At 44.1% G+C, this 21801-nt stretch overlaps 1 protein-coding gene across 2 annotated transcripts in view; it reads left to right on the plus strand.

Moving 5' to 3' along the window:
• The window catches only part of RORA (RAR related orphan receptor A), a 709591-nt gene that overhangs the window by 158320 nt on the left and 529470 nt on the right, over positions 1–21801 (plus strand). Inside the window, exon 2 of one of the 2 annotated variants that reach the window (XM_084868073.1) lies at positions 4061–4114. The exons of the other annotated variant lie outside the window; for it this stretch is intronic. Within the exon in view, the coding sequence (XP_084724199.1) occupies positions 4061–4114 (54 nt within the window). The remainder of the gene's footprint in view (positions 1–4060; positions 4115–21801) is intronic. 2 annotated transcript variants of the gene reach the window in all.

The raw sequence follows: 21801 nt of genomic DNA on the forward strand, positions 1-21801 counted from the left end.
CAGGAACCTGAGTTGGGTCTGCTCAGTACAGACACCTGAACAAGAGAGGGAGGTGAGCCTAGAAGGCTGCATAAGAGGACAGCCACTCTGCCCCTTGTGATCATGGCCCAGTGATAGCAAGACTCCAACCTAGCACATTGGGCAGTCCCTCTCTTGGGAGAGCTAGCAAGGAGTGGAGGGTAGAGATCCAAGTCTGAGGCAACCCCTGCAAGACTCCCCTCAAATAGGAGAATGCTCAAACTCTGTATTATGTCAGGCAGAAATCCTCTTTCCTTATACAATAGTACAAACCCTGGTAGAGGATGAGAAAGGTTTCCTCCTCCCTCATTAGCCAAGCAAATACCCTTAAATGCTAATGATTTATAGGTGTGCAGTTTCGTATGCCTTAGTATTTCCTTTCTCCTGTCCCTCAATGCCATGACTAGAGGCAAGTCCTGAAGACCCTCATTGGCAGGGTTGGCTCTTCCCTGTCTGTTGGGCCAGAATGGGGCTTCCCAGCAGAGTGAGTAACAAGCCAACTCAGCTTGGTTGCTGAGGCAGTTCCAAGGGAGTGGGAGGAATGGAAAATAATGTGGAATCAAAAGGAAATATGAATGAGAGTCATTAATCGGATGAAGCACTCATTGAAATGAAGTGAGAGAAATGGGGGGGAAGGGTCTTATGGATGAATGCCTCTAATGGGGCTGGTGTTTGTTACTTACTTTCACAAGCCAGTGGGGCCTGTTGAATGGGTGGTTCTGCTAGGTCTAAAATGCTGAGGATGTCACATATTTTGGTATAACCTGGCAGCACATCAGAAGCCCAAGTCCTACTACTAAGTGTTACCTGAAGTGTGTCTTGCTGTTGTCCTGTCCTGTTCCACCCCCCACTTATAAAGTGTAGCCACCCAAGTCTCTGCATGAGAGCCTGGTCCCCACACTGCGCTTCTGCTTACTAGGGGTGTCGAACTCAATCAGAGAAGGGGCCAAAATCTAAAATCCAGCCTAAATCGCGGGCCGAATGGTTTACTGAACAGTCATAAACTGACAATGTCATAAACTGACAGTGGAGTGCAGTGATGACAGCCCGGTGCGGGCCACATTGCAAGGCCTGGCGGGCTGGATTTGGCCCGCGGGCCGTGTGTTTGACACATGTGGCTTAAGCTATGATCCTCTGCCACCTGCCAGGCCTGGAGCCTGCCCTCCACCCCAGCATTCCTGAGTGAGATCCTGAGAGCCCTCTCCGTGGTGTCCTAACTCCAACTCTGCTCATTGCTGCCCTGGTTCCCATTTTTACTTGTCCAGAAGTACTGTGTGAAAACTGACCCAATAATGAACATGACTGATGGCTGGAGACACCCATATCTATTTTCTGTCTATCCAGTGGGACTTGAGGATTCTGAGCAGACACATATGGCAGCCCTGAGAGCCATAGATAAGACCTGAGTTTGTCATACTTCTTTATATATGTATTGTAACTCAGACTGGCAAACTCAACTTTGTTCCTCTCCATGGCTCCTTGCAAAGATTTGCTCTTGGGGTAAAAAGGAGAAAAGAACAGATTCAGGTAGATGACATTTTTTTTTTTAAGTCAACTAAGTCTGGCTAGAGATAATCATCACAATCATCCCCTTCCTACTCACTGCTACTGCTCACATTTACTGAGCACATACATGCTTGAGGGGCATCCTTTCTCTCACTGGGATTTGGCAGGTCCATTGCTTCTTCCTGAACCCAATGTGACATGTCACACAGTGACAAACAACTATTTAGTCTCCCTTAGCAGCTCCCTTCAAGGGTGAAGGGGAGGGGCATTCTTAAGCCTGCTGCTGAGGACATGGAGATCTGATGGAGAGAGGGCCTCTTCCCGTATTCCTAAGGCTCCCAAGTGTTTTCAGCTCACAGCACCTTTGTGTGTCAGTAACTTTGTCACTCCCTAGACCAAGAGAAATAGCTGGTAGTTCCATTTACTAATAGTTGTCTCTTAGAACTTCATAGTCATAGTCTCTGCTGTCAGACAGATGTAACTGTGTGCCCTGGACATTTTAAAATAGCCCATGACTTTGCTGTGAGTTTGTGTCAGCCCCCAGCATGGCCACCAAGACTGAAACCTCATGGAGGCAGAGGGGGTGGGGCTTAGAACACGGAGAAACATTTCCAGAAGTCTGCCATCTTTACACACCTTCCCCTGGAACAGCACAGTAAAGAGTAAGAACTTTTATCCTTCTCTATGGGGATGAAGATAATTTGGGGAAGGTGATTTTGATCAATTATAAAGAATTGATACACATGATTTTTCCTTATAGGCATTTTAATATCAGAATCAATTTCAGGCCACAGAACTGAAATTCTGCCCAAGAATGTCTTTGGACCTATTTGCAGATGTGCTACCTGTGGGTTAGTTTTGAAACAATGATTTCTTTCTGGAGTAACAGAAAGATTGCCCATATACACTGTCTCTTTCCATGTCTGAATCACTCAGTGGACCTTGGGCTGCTTCAGGGCAGGGTCTGGTATAAAGTTGATGCTCAATGTATGTATTTTTAATTTTAATTTTTTTTAAATTATCACCTAAGGATATTTTTTCCATTGATTTTTCAGGCAGAGTGGAAGAGAGAGGAGCTGGTGGAGAGAGAGAGAGAGAAATATTGATGTGAGAGAGACACAGCATTTGGTTGCGTCCACATGTGCCCCAACCAGAATGGTATTCAAACTGGCAACTGAGGTATGGGCCCTTGACCGGGAGTCTGATTGAGGTAAACTCAAGGGCCAAAGAGCTGAATTTGGCTCTTGAGCTGCAGTTTGCGGGCCACTGCACTAGGCCAATACCACTGAGTCCCTTGGGGAGAGGCAAGTCAAAGCTAGCAATATAAGCATGGTGTTTTGCGAGGCAGGTCACGACATGGGAGAAACTTGCTCCACTGAGCAGTGAGTGATAGTGCTGTGAGGGAGTGGGCCTAGACAACCTTTAATACTCATTCCCACCTTGATGGAGTGGTTGTAAGCTGTTAATAAACTCACAGGCTCATTGTTGTCTTGGTTTTAAATAAAACAGGAGCAGTAAGGAAGCTTGTGGTCACAAATTATACACCTGCTCTGCCCTCTTCCTTGCCTTACAATCAACAAAAGCTCTTTACATATGAATCTTGATAAGCTGCTCAAAAGAGCCATCTACAGCACAGAAGCAAGGGAGAAGGGACCATTCCAGGCCTTTGCCAGGTGTAGTCAAAGAGGCATGCACCACCTACCTTGTTCCACTTCTTTACTGCAGCCAATTAATTAAGAAAAGATGCATTTGATGAAGGTGAAAAATGGATAGGAAGCCACACCTTTATAAACACCATCATTTGCTACAAAACTACCTTGGGACTACCTAGATTTAAATTTCTGGAACTCACTTTCAGTGGAATCCCAATGGAATGGAAACACTGACTTTGAACACTTAACATTATTCCAATACTTTTCCTAGGGTCTATGCCCTATCCTGTGCTTTAGATGTACTAACTCATGTAATCCTCAAAGCAATATTAGAACCCATGAGAAAGATACTATTAATGTGATATTTCAATCCTCCTTAGGGCCGTATGGTAACCTGATGGCTCTATCTATCATCTATCTATCTATCTATCTATCTATCTATCTATCTATCTATCTATCTAATCTTGGTACTCCATTAGTATCTTGGAGTATGGATAGGCTTTATGAAATAAGAATTCTTTATAAGAAAATAAAAATAATGTAGCGTATGGTCAATTTTTTGTTAATCCAAATGTACAAGGACCCCATCTTATACAAAACTTCATTTGGGTTCTTTTAAGATTCAACTTCTTTGTTGTTGTTCAATGGTAAAGACTGTTAGATTACAGTAAAGATTTCTTTGAAGGTCATAGAATTGAGTAGCTCTTTGGGACAAATGATATCTCTATTCAACACTTAAGTTATAATCTTCTGCTCTAATGATTCTTAGAATAGATTGAAATATGAAAATGTGAGTGATTTGCTTGCACCCATCACTTTGGATGTTATCCCATGTTCTAAAATCATAACATGAAAATATAAATTTACTGTTGTATTTCTTGTAGGCTTATCAATGCCAGTGTCCACTGAGGGGACTGAGAGAAGGGGGCATGATGCAGGTAATGATATATTTTCATAAAAAGGAAAGAAATGGAAATGTTTTGGCTTTCATTCAGTAACATATAATTTGCAATGTTCTTCCCTTCATTTACAATCCTGTCCGTGTATAAACAGTAATTTGCTCTTATAAACATGTACTGTAGTTAGAGTTCTGTTGGGAGCAATTGGTGTTCTTTATCTGTGACATCATGAACATTTAAAAAAAACAATAATTACACATATTCTGTAGGGGGGAAAACAGTAGAGAAAATCACAGAATCTGTCTAGAGGCTAATTGTTTCTTATTGCTCTGTTTCTGAGTGTCCTGCCCCCCACTCCCTTTTCTCCTCCTTCAGAACTCAGGGCACATGCTTCCTATTGCAAAGCTCTAAAGATGTTATTGTTTGGAGAACTGTATTTAGTAACACTATTTTTTTTAAATATCTGACATAACTTGTTGTTCTCATTAAAAATGATCATTCAATTCTGAGATCTGAAAATGAATAACCCTGGATACATTTGCCCAATGCAGTGCATTGTGGGTTGTGATTTTTTTTTTTTCTTTTCCTTTCTAATATTTTTCAAGTCCAAGGATGTTGCAGTGGAGTCAAGGTTTGTATTGCTCTGAATGGTTTGAATTAGAAAACATCTGATCCTGGTAACACTGGTTAGTGCTACCAGCCACTAACATAAGTCTCTGGGTAAAAAGCATCAGTGTATTAGAAAACTTGTGCAGGGTGTTTCAACAGAGGAGACTGTTAGATTACTAATGGGGTATTTACAGGAGGAGCAAAGCACAGTGGAATCTGAATGAATAAACAGCTTATGTTCTTAAAGTCCAGTTTATACCGCCCCCTTTTTTTTTTTGTAATTTGCAAGGGATTGCCCCGTTGGAACTATATTTTGTATGTTTTTGGTCTCCCAAGCTAGCTTATGAAAATCTATATCAAGTATAAATTAGTAAAATGTTTTTTTGGAAAGAGCCCAGAATTAGCTATCAGATAGCCCTGGGTTTGAGTCTAGACTGTAGCACTTCCTAGTTGCATGACCCCAGGCAGGTCACCTAACCTTTCTAAGTTTTGGTTTACTCATACAAAAGTGCTGAAACCTTGTATTTGGTGCAGAGTTTGCTGAGTGAACAAATAAATAATGACTTTATTTCTGTGGGGGAAAAAATCATCCAAAGAATAAAAGACTCTTAGAACCTCTGTAGTCTTCTGGAGATTTCAGGGCAGATCTGCAGAAATTGAGACTTCAAAAAAAAAAAAAAGTATATATATTTCAGAGAGGGAGAGAGAGAGATAGAAACATCAATGATGAGGGAGAATCATTGATTGGCTGCCTCCTGCACACCCCACAATGGGGATTGAGCCTGCAACCTGAGCATGTGCCCTGACTGGGCATCGCACTGTGACCCAGAGGTGGCCGCTCCCTGAGCCATGCTAGCCAGGCAAAATTGAGACTTTTTACGGAGCCTTCCATGGCCACGTGTATGGCCTCACCGTCTCCTCTGCAGGACCTGTGGCTGCAGTAGCTTCCGGGCCAAAGCTTTGTGAACATCTTTACAGGCTCCCTTCACATTGAAAGGGTGTGGTGGTCATTTGTGTGTTTGGCTCATGCACAGGTTAATGTTTGCAAATAAAGGACTTTGTCTATAGTCTGTGAAATGTAACAAAAGGTATAAAAAGGGTATTTTCAGAAAGTCTATGAAAGATAGCTACATTTTAATTGGCACAAAGGAGATAGGTTAAAGCATTTGTGAAGGAAAAAAAAATAAACATAGTTTAAAAAAAATGAATGCCTCGTGGTACTCTCAGCAGGGAGCAGAAGGATACAAGGTATTTCAGACTTGGAGGCCTTTGTGGAATGGACTTTGGGGTTTTTTTAAACATGACCCCTATTTTTCTAATTATAGTCAGTTCTCAGAGAGACCCGGGTGGGAGCAGTTTTAAATCTATCTTTTCTTTCAGGAGGCATACCTTCTGAAAAATCCCTAAAATTTCAAGAGGAGCTTTTCTCCTTCTTTTTTTTCTTAAGCAATTGCTGTTTTTTGAGCTCCAAGGGCTGACAGCTGTTCTAGTTTTGCTTGGGGACTTTTTCACATTGTGGATTAATCAATGTTATGAACTGGGTCCGTGGGGTTTTGGGAATGTAATTGGTTTCAGATGACACTTTGCTAGTCAATCTGTGAAACAGCCGAATGTTGACACAGCTGAACAATTCCAGCTGTTTCCACTCGCCCCTTCCTCTTTCCTTGGATGCTGCTGCATCCTTTGCCTTTATTTTTGCCTTCCCTCCCTCATTGTGACTTTGCTAAACTAACTTGTTATCCTTTCTGAAATTCCTTTTTTGCTTTTCTCTCCTTCGGGAAGCCATGGCTCCCCGTTTAGTGTATCTTCCACTCAATTATATTTTCAAAACTTTTTTCCTTGGTTTGCATAGTTTCTAAGGAAATAACAGTTTTACCATTTAAGTTCCCTTTTATTTGTGGCAATTACGTAATTTGTTTATTTAAAGGCACACAGCAACAAATTTGGACTTTACACAAGTGGTTGGATTCTGCGAATATTTGGTTTCACAACTGCTTGATTAACATTATTTTTAAATTACCAGAGGCCTTCCATTGAATAAACAATACAAGCCATTAGCTCCATTCAATGCTTAGCTCTATTTGCTACAGCGTATCTCTCTGACACACTGAGAAAAAGAGATTCAGGTGTCAGTATTGCTGCTAGAAAAGATGTATGATTAGAAGGGAGGAGTCAAAAAAAGACCAACCCTAAATTATGTACAGCATATCAAGAGTTTATATACTGTCAGGGGAATGGCATGCAAATTGCTTTCAGTGGTTTTTCATTATCAGACTAATTTCTCTTTGTATTTTCAAGAGGACTTGTTTCTGCATCTTACTCGATGGAGGAAAGTTTTAACTGCCTGTGTGCCCAATAAAATTTTGCTGTTTTATTGGGTGATGGGCTGTGGATCTAAAGCTGAGTGAGCTAAACCAAAGGATAGGACTACACAGATAGACCCATGCATTATTATTTCTATTCCCAAGAACTGAAGCTATTGAAGTTGGCAGAGTAATCCCATCTTTCCAGGATGGTCTGCATTGACTAAATGATGGTTCAGGTTTACAGGACAATGGGGCAGCCAGCCACCTACTCTGCCTTGCTTGTGTAGACTGAGGTCAAAGTCAAGTCTCTAAGATGTTAGAGAATGTGCAACAACTAAACAATTATCATGAGAATTTGGCAAATAAATATAATCGACATAGTGATTTTTTTCAAGATATTTCCTCTCGCCATAATTGTTAATGTGCAGGGTATCAGAGGAAACATTGTCCGGTGGAGACTGTCTTAGAGATGGGAAACAATGGGTAGATAGATAATGTTATTTCTCTGAATGGAGAACTACAAACAATGCAGGCCCTTAGACATTGCTTAGGCTGATACAGTTGAACACTTTAATACAATCCCATGTAGAGTGAAACTTCTGGATATTTCACAATGCTACGATGTCATGGGCAAGTGTGCTAAAAGGAGGCAGAAGAGCATCAGTATGAACAAGGCATATGGAAAAAATACCTCCAAATGCACTCAAAGATGAGCAGCCAGAATTATAAGTGATAACCCAGTAAACGGGTTTATAAATCACTGTAGGCAGTTCTCTGAAGACTGATCAAAATGCAAAAGGCAGCTGTGTTCAGTGAGGGAGACAGAAACTGGATGCAGTCATGGACAATGCTGGGATCGAAGTAAAAGTCTCTGGCCATTTGTTATACAACTTACAGCTGAACCATACACATTAGCAACAACCTGACAAAGCCCAGGACAGTTCTGAGACAGGTGAAGCAGCTGAGGGATTGGGGATGTGCCACATGAGGGCAAACAAACACATGCCCTCGTCCGCTTTATTTAGAAAGCTGAGACCAGATGGGATGAAGACTGTAAGATCACGGAGGGCATGACTGTGAACCCAGACTTGGCAGCCTGTATGTTGAGCGTGGTCTGTAGAGTGTCAAATAAGAACACTGTTGTCAAATCCTTGTTCCAGCATTTATTTGTCTGACCACAGGCATTTTCACCTGAATGATAATACATCGGATGGTAACACTACTGTTAATTTGTGAAACATCCTGCAGCCTTAATGGCCTGGTTTACTCAGTTGCTTTGGACTCATTCTCCACACTTGAGAACACAGATTCTTTTTTAGTCTCTGTAGTGGGAGACTGGGAAGAGTGAGTAACTAGTTCAGGGCAGAGAGGCAGCCGTCTGTATGAGGGGACAAGGACTAGGGTGGGGAACCTGGGGACTCTATAATACTCCCAAGTGTGCTTGTGTCTTAGAAATTCTAGAATTCCACTTCTGGGCTAGGAAAAGGACAGGTGGAGTATGCATAGTTTTATCTTGCTGGGAACAAGGAAGGCACAGAAGCCTCAGTGCAGGTAATAGTGGTCACTCAGCCATCTGTACAGTCTCCCCCAAACTATCCATTCACTGATATCAGATTAAAATGGCACATCCCTAGGCTCCACCAATTGATCTGCAACATCGGTTTGAAGGCTCTAGATTATACAAGTTTTTGCTTTATCAAGTTACTGTGGTAGAATATTAATAGTCTAGCACATCCTCTCTGGGCTGGGGATATATATATATATATATATATATATATATATATATATATATATATATATATATATATACATACATACCAAGGACTCCTCCAGGCTGCTCATCTGAGAGGCGTAGTCACAAACATGCCTTTCTCCAGGCTGTTCCTTCTGCCTGATCACCCTCCCTGCTCTGTTTCTCAACACTTGGCTCAAGGTACCCTCCTCTGAGACCTCTTCCCTGACTCCATCCGGGCCAGAGCGCCCCTCCTTGCTGCCTGCTGCTTTGTGCTGACCTTAGTCAGCTTCCACTCTGAGCTTGGTTATAATTTTTTATCTTTTTGGCTAGGCCTGATGTTCAGAGTTCCCATAGGCATCTCCAGGGAAATACCAATCCAGAGAAATGCTTCTTTCCAGCCAAGGAAGGAGAATGAATACTCTCCTTCCTTTTGTTAGCATCTGGGCCACTTGCTTGGGTTTCAGGACTGGGACCATCATCATTACAGGCCGGGAGCCACTGCATGGCACTCTGGCACCTTATTGCCTAAGTGGGCAGAGAGGGAGTACACTCAGAATGTAAAAGAGGCTACTTAGTAAGATCCAAATGAAATACAGAATCAACAGTGTGGTGCTGCGGAGAAGGGGAAGGTAGCTGAGAACAGGACGGCGGGGAGAGGGACCTGAGTAGATCTTGAAGAAGGGCTAAGAAATAGTCAAAAGGTGGGAAGTATGGCCCGTGGCCATCTCCTCAATTCTGCAGTTGTGCTGCAACCAACCTGTATGTAGGCACAGCCTTTGCCCTTTGAAGGTGTGGCATTGCCCCTCTACACTCTGGGGCATAAGGAACTGAGAAGACTTAGTGAGGAGGTGGCAGTGCCCCTTGGGGTGCTGGTGTTGGCTTCACATCCAGCATTTCTATTCCACTCATTAACCGTTAGTGAGCACTTACTCTATACAAGGTGCATAAAACCCTACTCTGCAGGCTTATTCTGCTCAGCAACTAAAGCAGTAAATTTCCTTTTAAGTCTTGCAATTAGAAAAAGGCTATGTAAGTCTGAATGATTTTCAATATACCTAGAGATAAATAAATCATAGAGAGCTTTAGGGCTGTGCAAAAGAAAATGTAAAGTCTGAGAATTGTACTTTAGAATGAGGGATGAGGCCAAAAGCTTATGTACCCTGTGCCTCCAACACTCACTAATACCATCCATGCCTCCCATCAGCGCATGACAGATGTGCCACCACCTATACCAGCATCACCCAGATATCTGCACTTCCTGCTGTGCCCTTTAATGGAAAAATATGCTTTTAAGAGGGAAGAAAACAGCTCCTCCCTCATTAGGACTCTGAGGATACCTGCTGTTAGATACCGGATGGTTATTTTAGTTGTGTATTTATTTATGTATTATTTATTTATTTATTTATTTTTTAATCTTTCCTGGAGGATATTTTTCCATTGTGTTTTAGAGAAAGTGGAAGAGAGAAGAGAGAGAGAAAGACTGAAAGAAATATTGATGTGAGAGAAACACATTGATTGGTTGCCTCCTGCACAAGTCTCAACCATGACCCAGGCCAGGGAGGAGCCTGCAACCGAGGTAAGTGCCCTTTACTCGAATCGAACCTGAAACCCTTTGGTCTGCAGGTTGACACTCTATCCACTGAGCCAAAAATGCTAGGGCTACCAGCTGGATATTTTAAATAGTCTTAGATGCCAGAGCCTATTTATTTTGCTTGTTTTAATACAAAGAATGAGGGTAGTGTGTGTGACCACTGACACATCCTAAGCTACTTTTCCCTGGTGTTCTTTGGATGAGAAAGCAGAATCTTCAGTGACAGGGTCCCCAGTTTCACTGAGCGGCTGACAGTGGTCTGTGGCCAAGAGAGATGTTATCAACTATGGACAGGATCTCCACACTTCATCTCCTGCTGTGGGCCTCAGGGTCTCCCACACTCCCTTCTGCTCTGAAGTGTAGGGGAAGGCCCTTGTCAGGTGCCTGCTATTAGGGTGTGTTGTCATGGCAACCACCTGGGACTAGGCCAGGGAGAAGCCAGCTTCCACACTGCACTGACTTAGTTGGAGCTAAATGGATTGTTAAAGGTGAGCCAAGAGGACATGTGAAAGGGGATTCTGGATGCCACAGGACCAGAGAATGTGATTATCACAATTTTTAAATGTAGTGATGCCAGGTGTGGTGGAGGAGCCTGGGAAATGTGAAATCTGGCACTCACCAAACCCTTACTGAGGACCACTCTGGAACCTCACTCTGCACAGGAGATGAGGATTAATCAGGTGATATACATACCCCTTTTTCTCCATGGACTCATCATTGGATGGCATTTACCAGAAATGCATTGTTTTTCAAATATGGAACTGAGTTTTGACCTATCTTTTACATTTTATAGATTATTTTCTTGAAAGTAACCACATCCCTTTTTCTTCACTAGAACCATTGGAACTTTGAATCTACTTTAATTTTTCCCCCCTTGATATTCTCTGTTTTTGTCCCAGTTTTTAGACTGATTCCTATTTAGGGACAGAATCGGTAAGGAAAATTGAGAAAAAGAATATTTTGTTGTAGTACATGAATAGCAGGAAATCCTAGACTCTGACTTCCCCACCAGAGGAGAGGTTCTGTTGCATTCAGCCACAATAGTGATCTCAAGGCAGCTTCTGAATGAAGGAAGATTTCTGTAAACCTCTGTTCCCTCCAGAAACATGTGTAACCACTTATACAATGACTTTATGATAAATAGGGCATTTGAATAACACTTTTCAAAATGAAGTGAACTGTCCGTCAGAGTGACAATTAAGTGTCATTATTCACAGTTGAGTAAACATCACTGGCAGGGACCCGTTGACCATCTTCTGAGATCATCTGCCAATGGCTCCATGGCCTGCATTTTTGTGTTCCTTCAGTAGCCACAGATCTTGGATGTCCTGACTCCTTTAAAATTACTGGAAATTATATTTCTCCTCCTGCTGCCAAGATGGAGGCAGCTCCTGAGGTTCAGTTACTGGTTGTCTTGTCTGCCCTCTGGAGAACAATGCATCCCCATAGTTGCAATATTTATCTGGCCATGGGAAAGGAAAGGATATAACTGATAGACATTAGGAAGGAAGGTGTAGGAGGAACTGGCTATTATTCGGGAATACTTGAGAAAAAAGTCAAAGATGACTTCTTCCTAATTTCAGCATCAGTTACATCAACAGAAATGCGTTCACCACCATAAATTCACCCTCATCTTTCTCCCAAATGAAGCCTCCTGGTACAAAAGCTATTTCTTGAACCTCTCTTTTGTGTTAGGTGTTGTGCTTTAGAAGCTTGGAACATATAAAGGAAAACGATACATAGACTCTATCCTTGTCTAGCTTACAGGCCACTGGGTAACAATGAATGATGATAATCCAGTGTGTTCTATCTGGTTGAAATGCGAAGTGATAGGTCCTGGAAATCAGGACAAAGTGCCTCTGACTTCCTTGTCTCGGTCAATGCTATCATCACTCTTCTGGTCCCCCCAGCCAGCACAAAGTACTAACTGGTTGTCAGTCATCTTGTCCTCCTCTCCCGAGCTTGCCTCACCCTATGGTAGTCACTTAATCTGCAACCTTCCTGACATTCCTCAGATCATCTCCCTAGCTTTCTTCTGCTATTGCCTAGACCTAGGCCTTCCCTACCTCTCCCCTGCATGGTTTTCCTTGCTTCCTAAGCTGATTCCTTTGACCCTGAACTGATTTCCTTTCAATCTAAAACAGACCCTATAGCAAGATTAAAGTTCTTTAAATCATTGCCTTACACCTGTGCTTTCATCTCCTGAACCTTCACTCATTCAACAGATGGCTAAGAGGTGCTTTGTGTCACTAACACTACCTTGCTTGGGGGACAAACTGTATACCTTAGCCTGACCTTCTCTGGTCTAGCTGCACCCCACCTTTCTGATCTTCCTCTCCCCTCTTTAAATATATTTTTAAAAATATTTTATTGATTTTTTACAGAGAGGAAGAGAGAGGGATAGAGAGTCAGAAACATGGATGAGAGAGAATCATCAATCAGCTGCCTCTTGTACACCCCCTACTGGGGATGTGCCTGCAACCAAGGTACATGCCCTTGACCGGAATCGAACCTGGGACCCTTTAATCCACAGGCTGATGCTCTATCCACTGAGCCAAACCGGTTTCGGCCCTCTCCCCTCTTTAAATGTGACCTTCTACCTAGCACTGTTTCCTCAGGGTCTCATTGCCATGCCTTGTATGTTCTTCTCTCCTCCTTTGCTCTTTTCTGCTCCCTACCAGGGCATCCGATGTCCCACCATGGTCTAATTAAAGTCTTTTCTTTTCCATGAAGCCCCTCTGGCTACGAGTCATCAGGGAATAGAACTGAACAACAGAGACATCCTATCCAGTCAGTAGGAGCTCCTAGTACCACAGAATCTGTCATCAAATTGCTTCTTAAACTTGAATCATAATTAAATACTTGTCCTTTAAGCTTCCCTATCTGTAATGGTCTATTTTAGATAGTATTTTTCCCCCCAGAAGGACGGATTCCTGAATGAAGAAATGTTGGGAACTCTAGATTCCAAGTCACCTTCTATTAGTGTAAGCTCTGCTCTTCAATAAATATTGGCGAGGCTTTCGAGTGTGATGGGCTGAAGGTGACCTTGTACAAGGACAGACACTTTCTATGTGGTTTTTCCTCCCTTAAGTTCCTAGTTTTAAGAAAAGTGGAAGAGACAAAGGAAGAATCTAGAGGTTTCTACAGATACTTATGCCTTAGATGTGGCCATGAGACCCTGAGTATGGGGCCGCAAGAAGGCTGGTGCATAATTATTTCCTTGTTTCTCTCATTATCGTATGACAATGTTGCATGCGGACTCCAAGTTCATGTGTTTTCAGTTTAAAAATGACATTCAAAGAAGTGCTGAAGGCATTTGCCTTCCCAACAGAGAATCCTAAACATGATCCCGCCCAGAAGTGCTGGCAGAGAGATCAAGGTTGAGTGTGCAGGGGCCAGAAGTCACGTGCGCATGGGTTTCTGCAGCTGGGGGCTCGGCAAGTCAGAAATAATATTCTTTGTCTTTTATCCTGCTCTTCTCTTTTCTACTTGAATATTAAAAAGCCAGGCGTAATGAAGTGCATACAATTGAATGAGAAGTGGGAGGAAACGCCTGCCTTCTGTGTGGAATATCCAGTGAGTTGCTCAGGCTGCCTGGCTCTGCCTTTCTCCGCCCATCGAGCCTTAAGGAAAGCTGGCAGCCTGAGATACCCTTCGGTGTTCAGGGAGATCCTTAGCGACAGGCCGCCTTTGATGTGCTCACCTACCAAAAATGTCACGTCACCACCGGTTCTGTTGTTCCACATTGAATGCGAAAGACTCACTAAAAGGTTAATTTCAGGTTTTGTCCGTGCAGATCACTAAAGGCCTGGCCTTTCCATGGCACTTCTAGCAAACCTCAGGGGCCAGAGGGAAGACAGATGCGCAGGTTGACTGGGCGGAATCCTGCCAGACCACATCAGGGTATTTTTATCTCCACTCAGCACAAGCAGTGATTGGGGCTGTTTGCAGAAGGAAGCAGGGTGGGTGTCTGCCTTTTTTTTTTTTTTTTTTTTTTTTAAACAGTAAAAGAGGCCTACTGTATGCTAGGACTGGTTTTGGTAACTATTTTTCATTTTTTTGGCCTTTATTCTAGGGTGGGAATTGCCCATATTTTTTAAAAAAATGGTTTTTATGTTTCTATTTGTTTTGATTTCTGGGACTGTGTTTAGATGACAAAAACACCAGCTTGAAAGACGATCCATCTGGTATCTTTGGCTTTCAGAAGAGCCAGTTTGAATCACATCATAGTTGATCCAATGGCTGGAAAACACATATTTACTCAAAATATGGTTAAGTCGATGTCTCTGAATAAGCCTGGACTGTGTCTTCTTGGCTGGGCCAGGCTTCAGTGTCTCCCCTTTGCTTCCTTCAATGTATGAGGCATTGTGAAATAGTGGAAGGAACGTGGGATTCAGAGAGACCCAGATTGGAGATCTAGGTTTTCCACTTGAGAGCTTTTGCCTTTGGGCAAGACACTTAACCTCTCTGTGCCTCAGTTTCTCTGTTTGATGGAAGGATGTTAATATCTTCCATAGGATTTAGGCTGAATCCAAAAGCTCACATAGCGTAATCAGGAGCCAGAAAATTAATAATAGTACACAGTTCAAAATTTTCACTATTGATAGTATTGTTTCTTGATTATTTTTTTGCTTGCTTTTATTAATATTTTTCTTCTTCTTTGCTTTAAAAACAAAACAGAAGTATTGCCGGGTTGGCACGTCCCAGTGGTTGAGTGTCCACCTAAAAACCAGGAGGTCATGGTTTGATTCCAGGTGAGGGCACGTGCCTGGGTTGTGGACTCAATCCCCAGTAGGGACATGCAGGAGGCAGCCAATCAATGATTCTCTCTCATCATTGATGTTTCAGTTTCTCTCTTTCTCTCTCTTCCTTTCTGAAATAAATAAAAAGATATTTAAAGCGCGTGCACGCGCGCGCGCACACACACACACACACACACACACACAGAAGTAGTGTATGGGTCTCTCATGCACTTGAGCTGATAATGGACGAATTGGATATTTAAGGGGTGTTTTGGAGCTGTCTGAGACTTTGCATTGAACTGAAGCATGCTTTTCAATAGCAGCACCGTTACCTCGGACGCTCCAGAGTTACAGCCTCACATTAAGGGCTATCACCTGTCAGGAGGCATTCACTCTGCTGGATGAAGACAGAGGGAAGAGCGCCGTGGTGTTAATTATTTAAAGCCACTTTTTCTGAAACCATCCCTCAGCCCCTAATGATTCTGTTTGCTGCCTATAGACATCGGCAGTGCTATTCTACACTTCCATTGAGATGGTGCTAAAAATACGGGAAGGAAACTGTGATGTGCGATGAAAGTTCAGGATGATCAACCTTTTCTGCCTGTGTGCTTCCTCTAAATATTGCTTTCAAAACCCAGCTGGAGTCCTCAGAGCAGCCCCTTTCTTTCTAAAGCTGTTCTGTGCGGTGGGCCCAGTGGATGACCTGAACGTCTGAAACAACTTAAGAAGCTGAAACACCTGCACAGCCATGCCTGAGAGGTGGTGTGAGAAGTGAGGAGGCCGATGTATTTCCTTGGGGAAAGGAAGTGATCTTCCGCTGAGCGGCTGATGGTACTCGGGAAACATTAAATAAATATTAGTCCCCACATGGGCCCGGGTCGCTCAGAGAAGCCATGAGTACTCTATAAACTGCTGTGGCCAAGTGAGGAGAGTTCTCAATAAAAACCAACCCGTAAAACATGACATTAACATCCATGCCACTGAACTTCATTGCGGAAAGAGCAAATTCACATGCCAAATGTATAAGAAGAGAAAGATCTGGGGAAACTGGCAGGTTTAGTATGGTCAAGGTGGCTTTCCTTAGCCAACCTGGGGGAGAGCTCAGGTAAATAAAGGCAAGACTGTATTTTACATGCAAGAGAGTTAAAGGGAGACCCCACCGTTATCATCAGCACAGCTCGGAGCATATGGCCTCGTTATACACAGCACATTGTTTCCCCAATTTCCCACTGTTCAGATGCCCCACGCTGCTCAAAAATAGAGTATTTAAAACAATATGGTTAATGAGAGGAAATATAAAAATACTCACTGAAAGGACTTTATCAGGACACAAGTATTGATTGGAGCCCAGTTTGGAGGGCTGGGGGGGTGTTTCTCATGCCCCCGGGGAATGAGGGATACAAAGGCGGTGGGTTCCAATCCATTGCTGTATCCCCGGCTTCATGGTAGTCATCACCCCAGATTGCCACTTCTAAGGGGACACCCAGATATCATTTGAGACCTTTTGGAAATAGAGCCTGGCTGGGAAAGAAGTGAATCCTGCATCTGTGGGGAAACACTTGTCTGGAAAATAGAAGTGCTTTTCCATTGTGCTCAGGGGCTACTGGGAGACAGCACAGCTGATGGCTACTTTTGCTCCCTGACGTATTCTTTGCTCCTCACGGGACAACGTGTCTCTTCCTGTCCTCGGGAGAAACTGCATCCATGGGAACGCAACAGCTAAGTCTGAGAATGCTGACTAAGCCCAGCCTGAAAACTTTCCGTTTCGTCACCACCATTCCTATTCCTTTTTTCCAGTTCATGCTCATCCCAAGTGGGTGTGCTTGAAACTGGAGATGTCCAAGTCCCACCTCCACCCAGCAGCTTAGGGGCGAAGGTATAAAGCAGTCTCTTTTACCTGGAAAGGATTCCTTTTAAAGAAATAACACCTCTCCTCTTCAGTTTTCCTATTTTGTGTGTATGGGAAGATCTAGAAATGAAGATTTCTAGATCTAGTGCTCCAAAGTCACCCTTTCTTGAACCCCAATTCCCTAACCTAAAAGAAATTAAAATAAAAATAAAAATCATCTGTTTATATTTCTAAGATTTGGTCCAACTCTAAAATTCTAGGATTTAAAAACAAACTTACTGCCAGGACCAGTTTGGTTCAGTGGATAGAGCGTCGGCCTGCGGACTGAAAGGTCCCGGGTTCGATTCTGGTCAAGGGCATGTACCTTGGTTGTGGGCACATCTCCAGTGGGGGGTGTGCAGGAGGCGGCTGGTCAATGTTTCTCTCTCATCGACGTTTCTAACTCTCTGTCCCTCTCAATTCCTCTCTGTGTAAAATCAATAAAATATATTTAAAACAAAATAAAATAAAATAAAAACAAACTTACTTTCTGTGGTGAAAAAAAAAAAAAAAAAGGAAAGAAATAACTTTGCAGGAAACAAATCAGCAAAAGTAAGCTGTCCCCCATTCCCTGTTTCCCTTAAGTATTGAATTTTCTGAAGGAAGCCTTCCAAGGATGAATAAGTGTATTCGCTAGGGGAGTGTTAAAGGGGCAGACGAAGGCTGAGGCCTCACTGCTGGGGAGATTCTGAGTAGCATCTTCATGAGCACATTTGTCTGAACATGGGCCCAACTTTTACTTTTACTTGTTTTCTGGCTACAAAAATAACCATCCGCTGTAGCCCCTCAAAGAGAAGGGAAGATGTTGTTTTCCAGAGGCATTCTCAAAGACTGAGCTCCCAGCTGTGTTGCCGTGGGTCTGCCCCCCTGTCCTGGACTCAGCTCTCCCCTGGACAGCAGCCTCAGAGCCAGCTGTGACCAAGGCTCCACGAGGGTCCTCCCCACGTCCGCCCACCTGTGACTCAGTGCCAAGGCTGTGTGCTGGTGTCCTGAGGCCTCAGTGAACCCTCCCGCTGAGCTCTCTCTGCTGCGGAAGGGTCACCTGAGCAAGCCTGATTACGTCTGGACACAGACGGGGCAGAGGGGACTTTTGTCCTTTTTATCAGCGGGGAAGCGGGGGTCAGCTGGAGTCTTGAGGGAAGAGGGGCAAAAGCCAGATTTTTGTGTCCAAAAAAGCATGTTTTCACAGCTGACAGCTGTAGGCAAACAGTAACAGTACGTGGCGCGGAGCACTTTAAAATATGGGGAGCTGAGATTTTCTGGCTTTGGGTGAAAACCAAGTGATTGATAGTTGCAATCAGGTCTGTCTCTTCCAGACAGTACAGGCATTGGTGTTCCAGAGACAAAAGCAGGAATGATGTGCCTGGTTAAAGCATTAATCATATAAAGTAAATTAATGAGCATGGAAATGAGGTTTATTTTTCTTGAGGACACTTTACACTGTGCTAGCACTTATTCCCAAAAGGCACTTTGCGTGAGAGAAAGGTGTCCCTTCTGTAGTTCTGTACCAGGGACGCAGGTGGGTAGGTAGGACACAGGCTGGACACCATTGTACAACCTAACCTGCCATGTACGTGGCGTGCTGCCTGAGGTCTTCATCTTAGCCTCTCTTCCCTCTCTGGGCTTTTTGTACACAGCCTGTGCTTTCGTCTTATTGATTCACTGTATAAAGAAGGTAAGAGTGCGTGGAAATACCTATAACCTAGAGTAGAAGCAGTCAGCGAGGGAATCAACTATCCAGTCGGAAAACATACACTCGGGGTTTCTGGAACGGTTCCTGCCGAATTGGTGATGATGTGTGGAAGCGGGCTGTCTTTGGTCTAGTGAAGCAAATCCATTCCCGGAAACTATAATCTGATAAATGCCATCCCCCTCCGTCTCTCTCCTGGACTGATGTTTTTCTTCCTTAAGGGAAACCCACAGTCATAGTTTATTATAGTAGCATCTTACGATACTAGAACCGCTGTTTGAAAACAGCCTTAGTGGTACTGCTGTAAGTAGCTGCGTTTTGAAGGATGAAGGCCTTGATGCACGGGGCTTTGCCAGCCAGACCTTTAGAATGCCAGCAATTCTGTAGCCTTCGGGCAAGGAATCTGGTGTATGTGTGTGGGGGGCAGTTAGGGGGCATATCCTTGGGTAATTAGTGCTAGTTGGGCTGCTCCTTCTTAGCATGAAGCCATTCATATCCTAGGAGCCTCGAGGGGAATGGTTAAATGCAGCCACAAGGAATGTTTTGAAGTGAAGGTGAATTCAGACTTTTTCATTTGCATGTGGAAAGTATTGGCCAGAAATAGCAAACGCCAGGCCTCCCCGAAGCCTCTCCCGCTTTCTTGAGGATGGGAACAGTACATGCAGGCAGCACTAGGTGGCATAGCTGCCTTGGTGTATTATTCTCCTGGAGCCAGCTTGGGACTGCTGTGGGATGCTTTGATGATACACCTGGCGCCTACCCAGAGGAACCAATGCAGCCCATGCTGCCAGGTGGAAGATTTCATCGGCGGGGGATCGTGGACTGACTCCGGGCGGAAGAGGAGCTGCGTGTTGGGGTCCGTCTCGGCGGCACCTGCTCAGCACAGCTCCTCCTGCCCAGGCTGCTGCTGAGACAGCAGCTATGCGAGCTCAGGCTTCCAGGTTTATGGCAACGAGTCCCTGAAGTTAAAAGACTCGGATGAGTATGAAGCAAACCCATTTGGTTTGGCCACTCACCAAAGTGTCTGCCCCACACGTTCATCATCCCTGTCGCTGGGGGCAGAACACCACCCCCCACAGGGCAAACCTGGCCACTGTCTGTTCAGTTTTACTGGAGCAGAGCCAACCTCACTCATTTATATATTCCTTGTCCAAGGCTGTTTGCACATAACAGTAGAGCTGTGTAGTGAGACCGACCCTGCGTGGCTCATAAAGCCTAAGATATTGACTCTCTGGCCCTTTAAGGAATAATAATTGCCAACTCCTACTCTCTGGAATACAGTTGGGGAAACCAAACTTCATTCCTGGTGTCGGTATTCCTAACAAATGTCTTAAGTGCATCATTGGGCGCATCCCGTGGTTAGTAGAATTTGTTTAATACCTACAGTTAATAACTTTCTCGTTGACTATTACAGCATTTTGGCACCAACGCAGAAAGGCACCGTGCCATTGTCTGTGGCCTTTGTCTTCAGGGCGCTCACAAGCTCCTCGGAAGACGTGATGTGAGAAAGTGAGTGCAGAGGGCAGGCAAGGGGCCAAAAGGTGTTGTGAACAGGAGGCAGTGCGGCACAGGGGGAGGAACACGGGAGTGTGGAAGAGTGAGATCTGCGTGGGGTTTCGAGCCAAAACTGTTGGGATTTAGTCTCGGCCGTAACACTTTCTCCTGTGATAACAGTAAACTTACTTTTTACCGAACAGTTACCATCTGCCAGACACCACCCAATTGCTTTACAGGAAGAGTTTACTTCTCATCACAGTGAAGTAGGTCCTGTTTTGACTCCAGTGTATGGGTGAGGAAGCCACGTCAGGCCAAAGCCCATACTACGAAGTGGTGAACAAGGGCCCAAACAGGTGTGTGGGACAGATAAAACCGCCTGTGATAGCGGCTCCTCCTTAGGAATAGTGCTGGATCTCTGCATGTCCCCCGAGGTGGTCAGATGTCCCAGCATTCCCTTCTCCCAGGCACAGCGCGGGATGTAATGTTCTCAAAACTCTGACATGCAGCTCATATTCGCTGACTGAGTGACCGCTCAGCGAGCACCACAGCATCCCCGGTGGCAGGAAGGAGCCTCTGGGCTGGATGGCTCACCCGGAAGGCCGCCTCTGAGCTGGGCGATGAAGGATGAGGAGAGAAGGGAGGGAGGAACAGGCTTTCAGGGTGGACAGAAGGTGAGAGTGCCACATCTTCCACTTTGAAGCAAGCGGGAAGATTTGGGGGCGGAAATACATCCATATATATTGACTTGGGTCTTGTCACTTCACAGTACTTATTACCATATTCAAAGCTCTGAGAAGTCCTGTGATTAAGAAACACATTTGGCCCTGGCTGGTTTGACGTACAGATTGAAGGGTCCAGAGTTCCATCCCAGTCAAGTCTCTCTCACATCGATGTTTCTCTATCTCTGTCTCTCCCTTCCACCCTTTAAAAAATCAATGGAAAAATATCCTCAGGTTAAGATTAATTAAGGGGGAAAAAAAGAAAAAGAAACACTTTTGGTTTAACCTACAGCCTCCCTATTTCTGTGAGCACAGAGTATGTTTTCTATAGCAGATCAGTTAACATCTCCTAAGCCAGTGGTCGGCAGACTCGTTAGTCAACAGAGCCCAATATCAACAGTACAACGATTGAAATTTCTTTTGAGAGCCAAATTTTGTTAAACTTAAACTTCTTCTAAGGCCACTTCTTCAAAGCAGACTCGCCCAGGCCTTGGTATTTTGCAGAAGAGCCACACTCAAGGGGCCAAAGAGCCACATGTGGCTTGTGAGCCACAGTTTGCCCACCACGGTCCTAGGCCAACCATTAGCCCTCACATCACCAGTTAGAAATGCTGGGATTGTTTTTGATGTTGACTCACTACGAATTGCTACAGTTAAACCTACTATATTTTTCAACTGTAGGGTATCCGCATTTATGAAATTGTTCCTTTCATTTGAAGACATGGGTTTAACGATGACGGCTCTCCGCACATGTGAGTTTGTCCAAGGAAAGAATGTAGCTCCTCATCAGAAGAGAGCTCACAGGGGAGGGAGTGGGAGAAGGCTGTATCGCGGCCTCATCTCCGTGTTGAGCTCCAGCGTAAGTGGGAGTTCTTAGAAGCCGTGTGGTTTAATACATCTGTCTCCTTGGCTGCCGGGCCAGCGTTTCATGACAGTGCTTTTCATCATC

This window comes from Pipistrellus hanaki, assembly GCF_964339955.1.
Source record: "Pipistrellus hanaki genome assembly, chromosome: 1".
Classification (NCBI taxonomy): domain Eukaryota; kingdom Metazoa; phylum Chordata; class Mammalia; order Chiroptera; family Vespertilionidae; genus Pipistrellus; species Pipistrellus hanaki.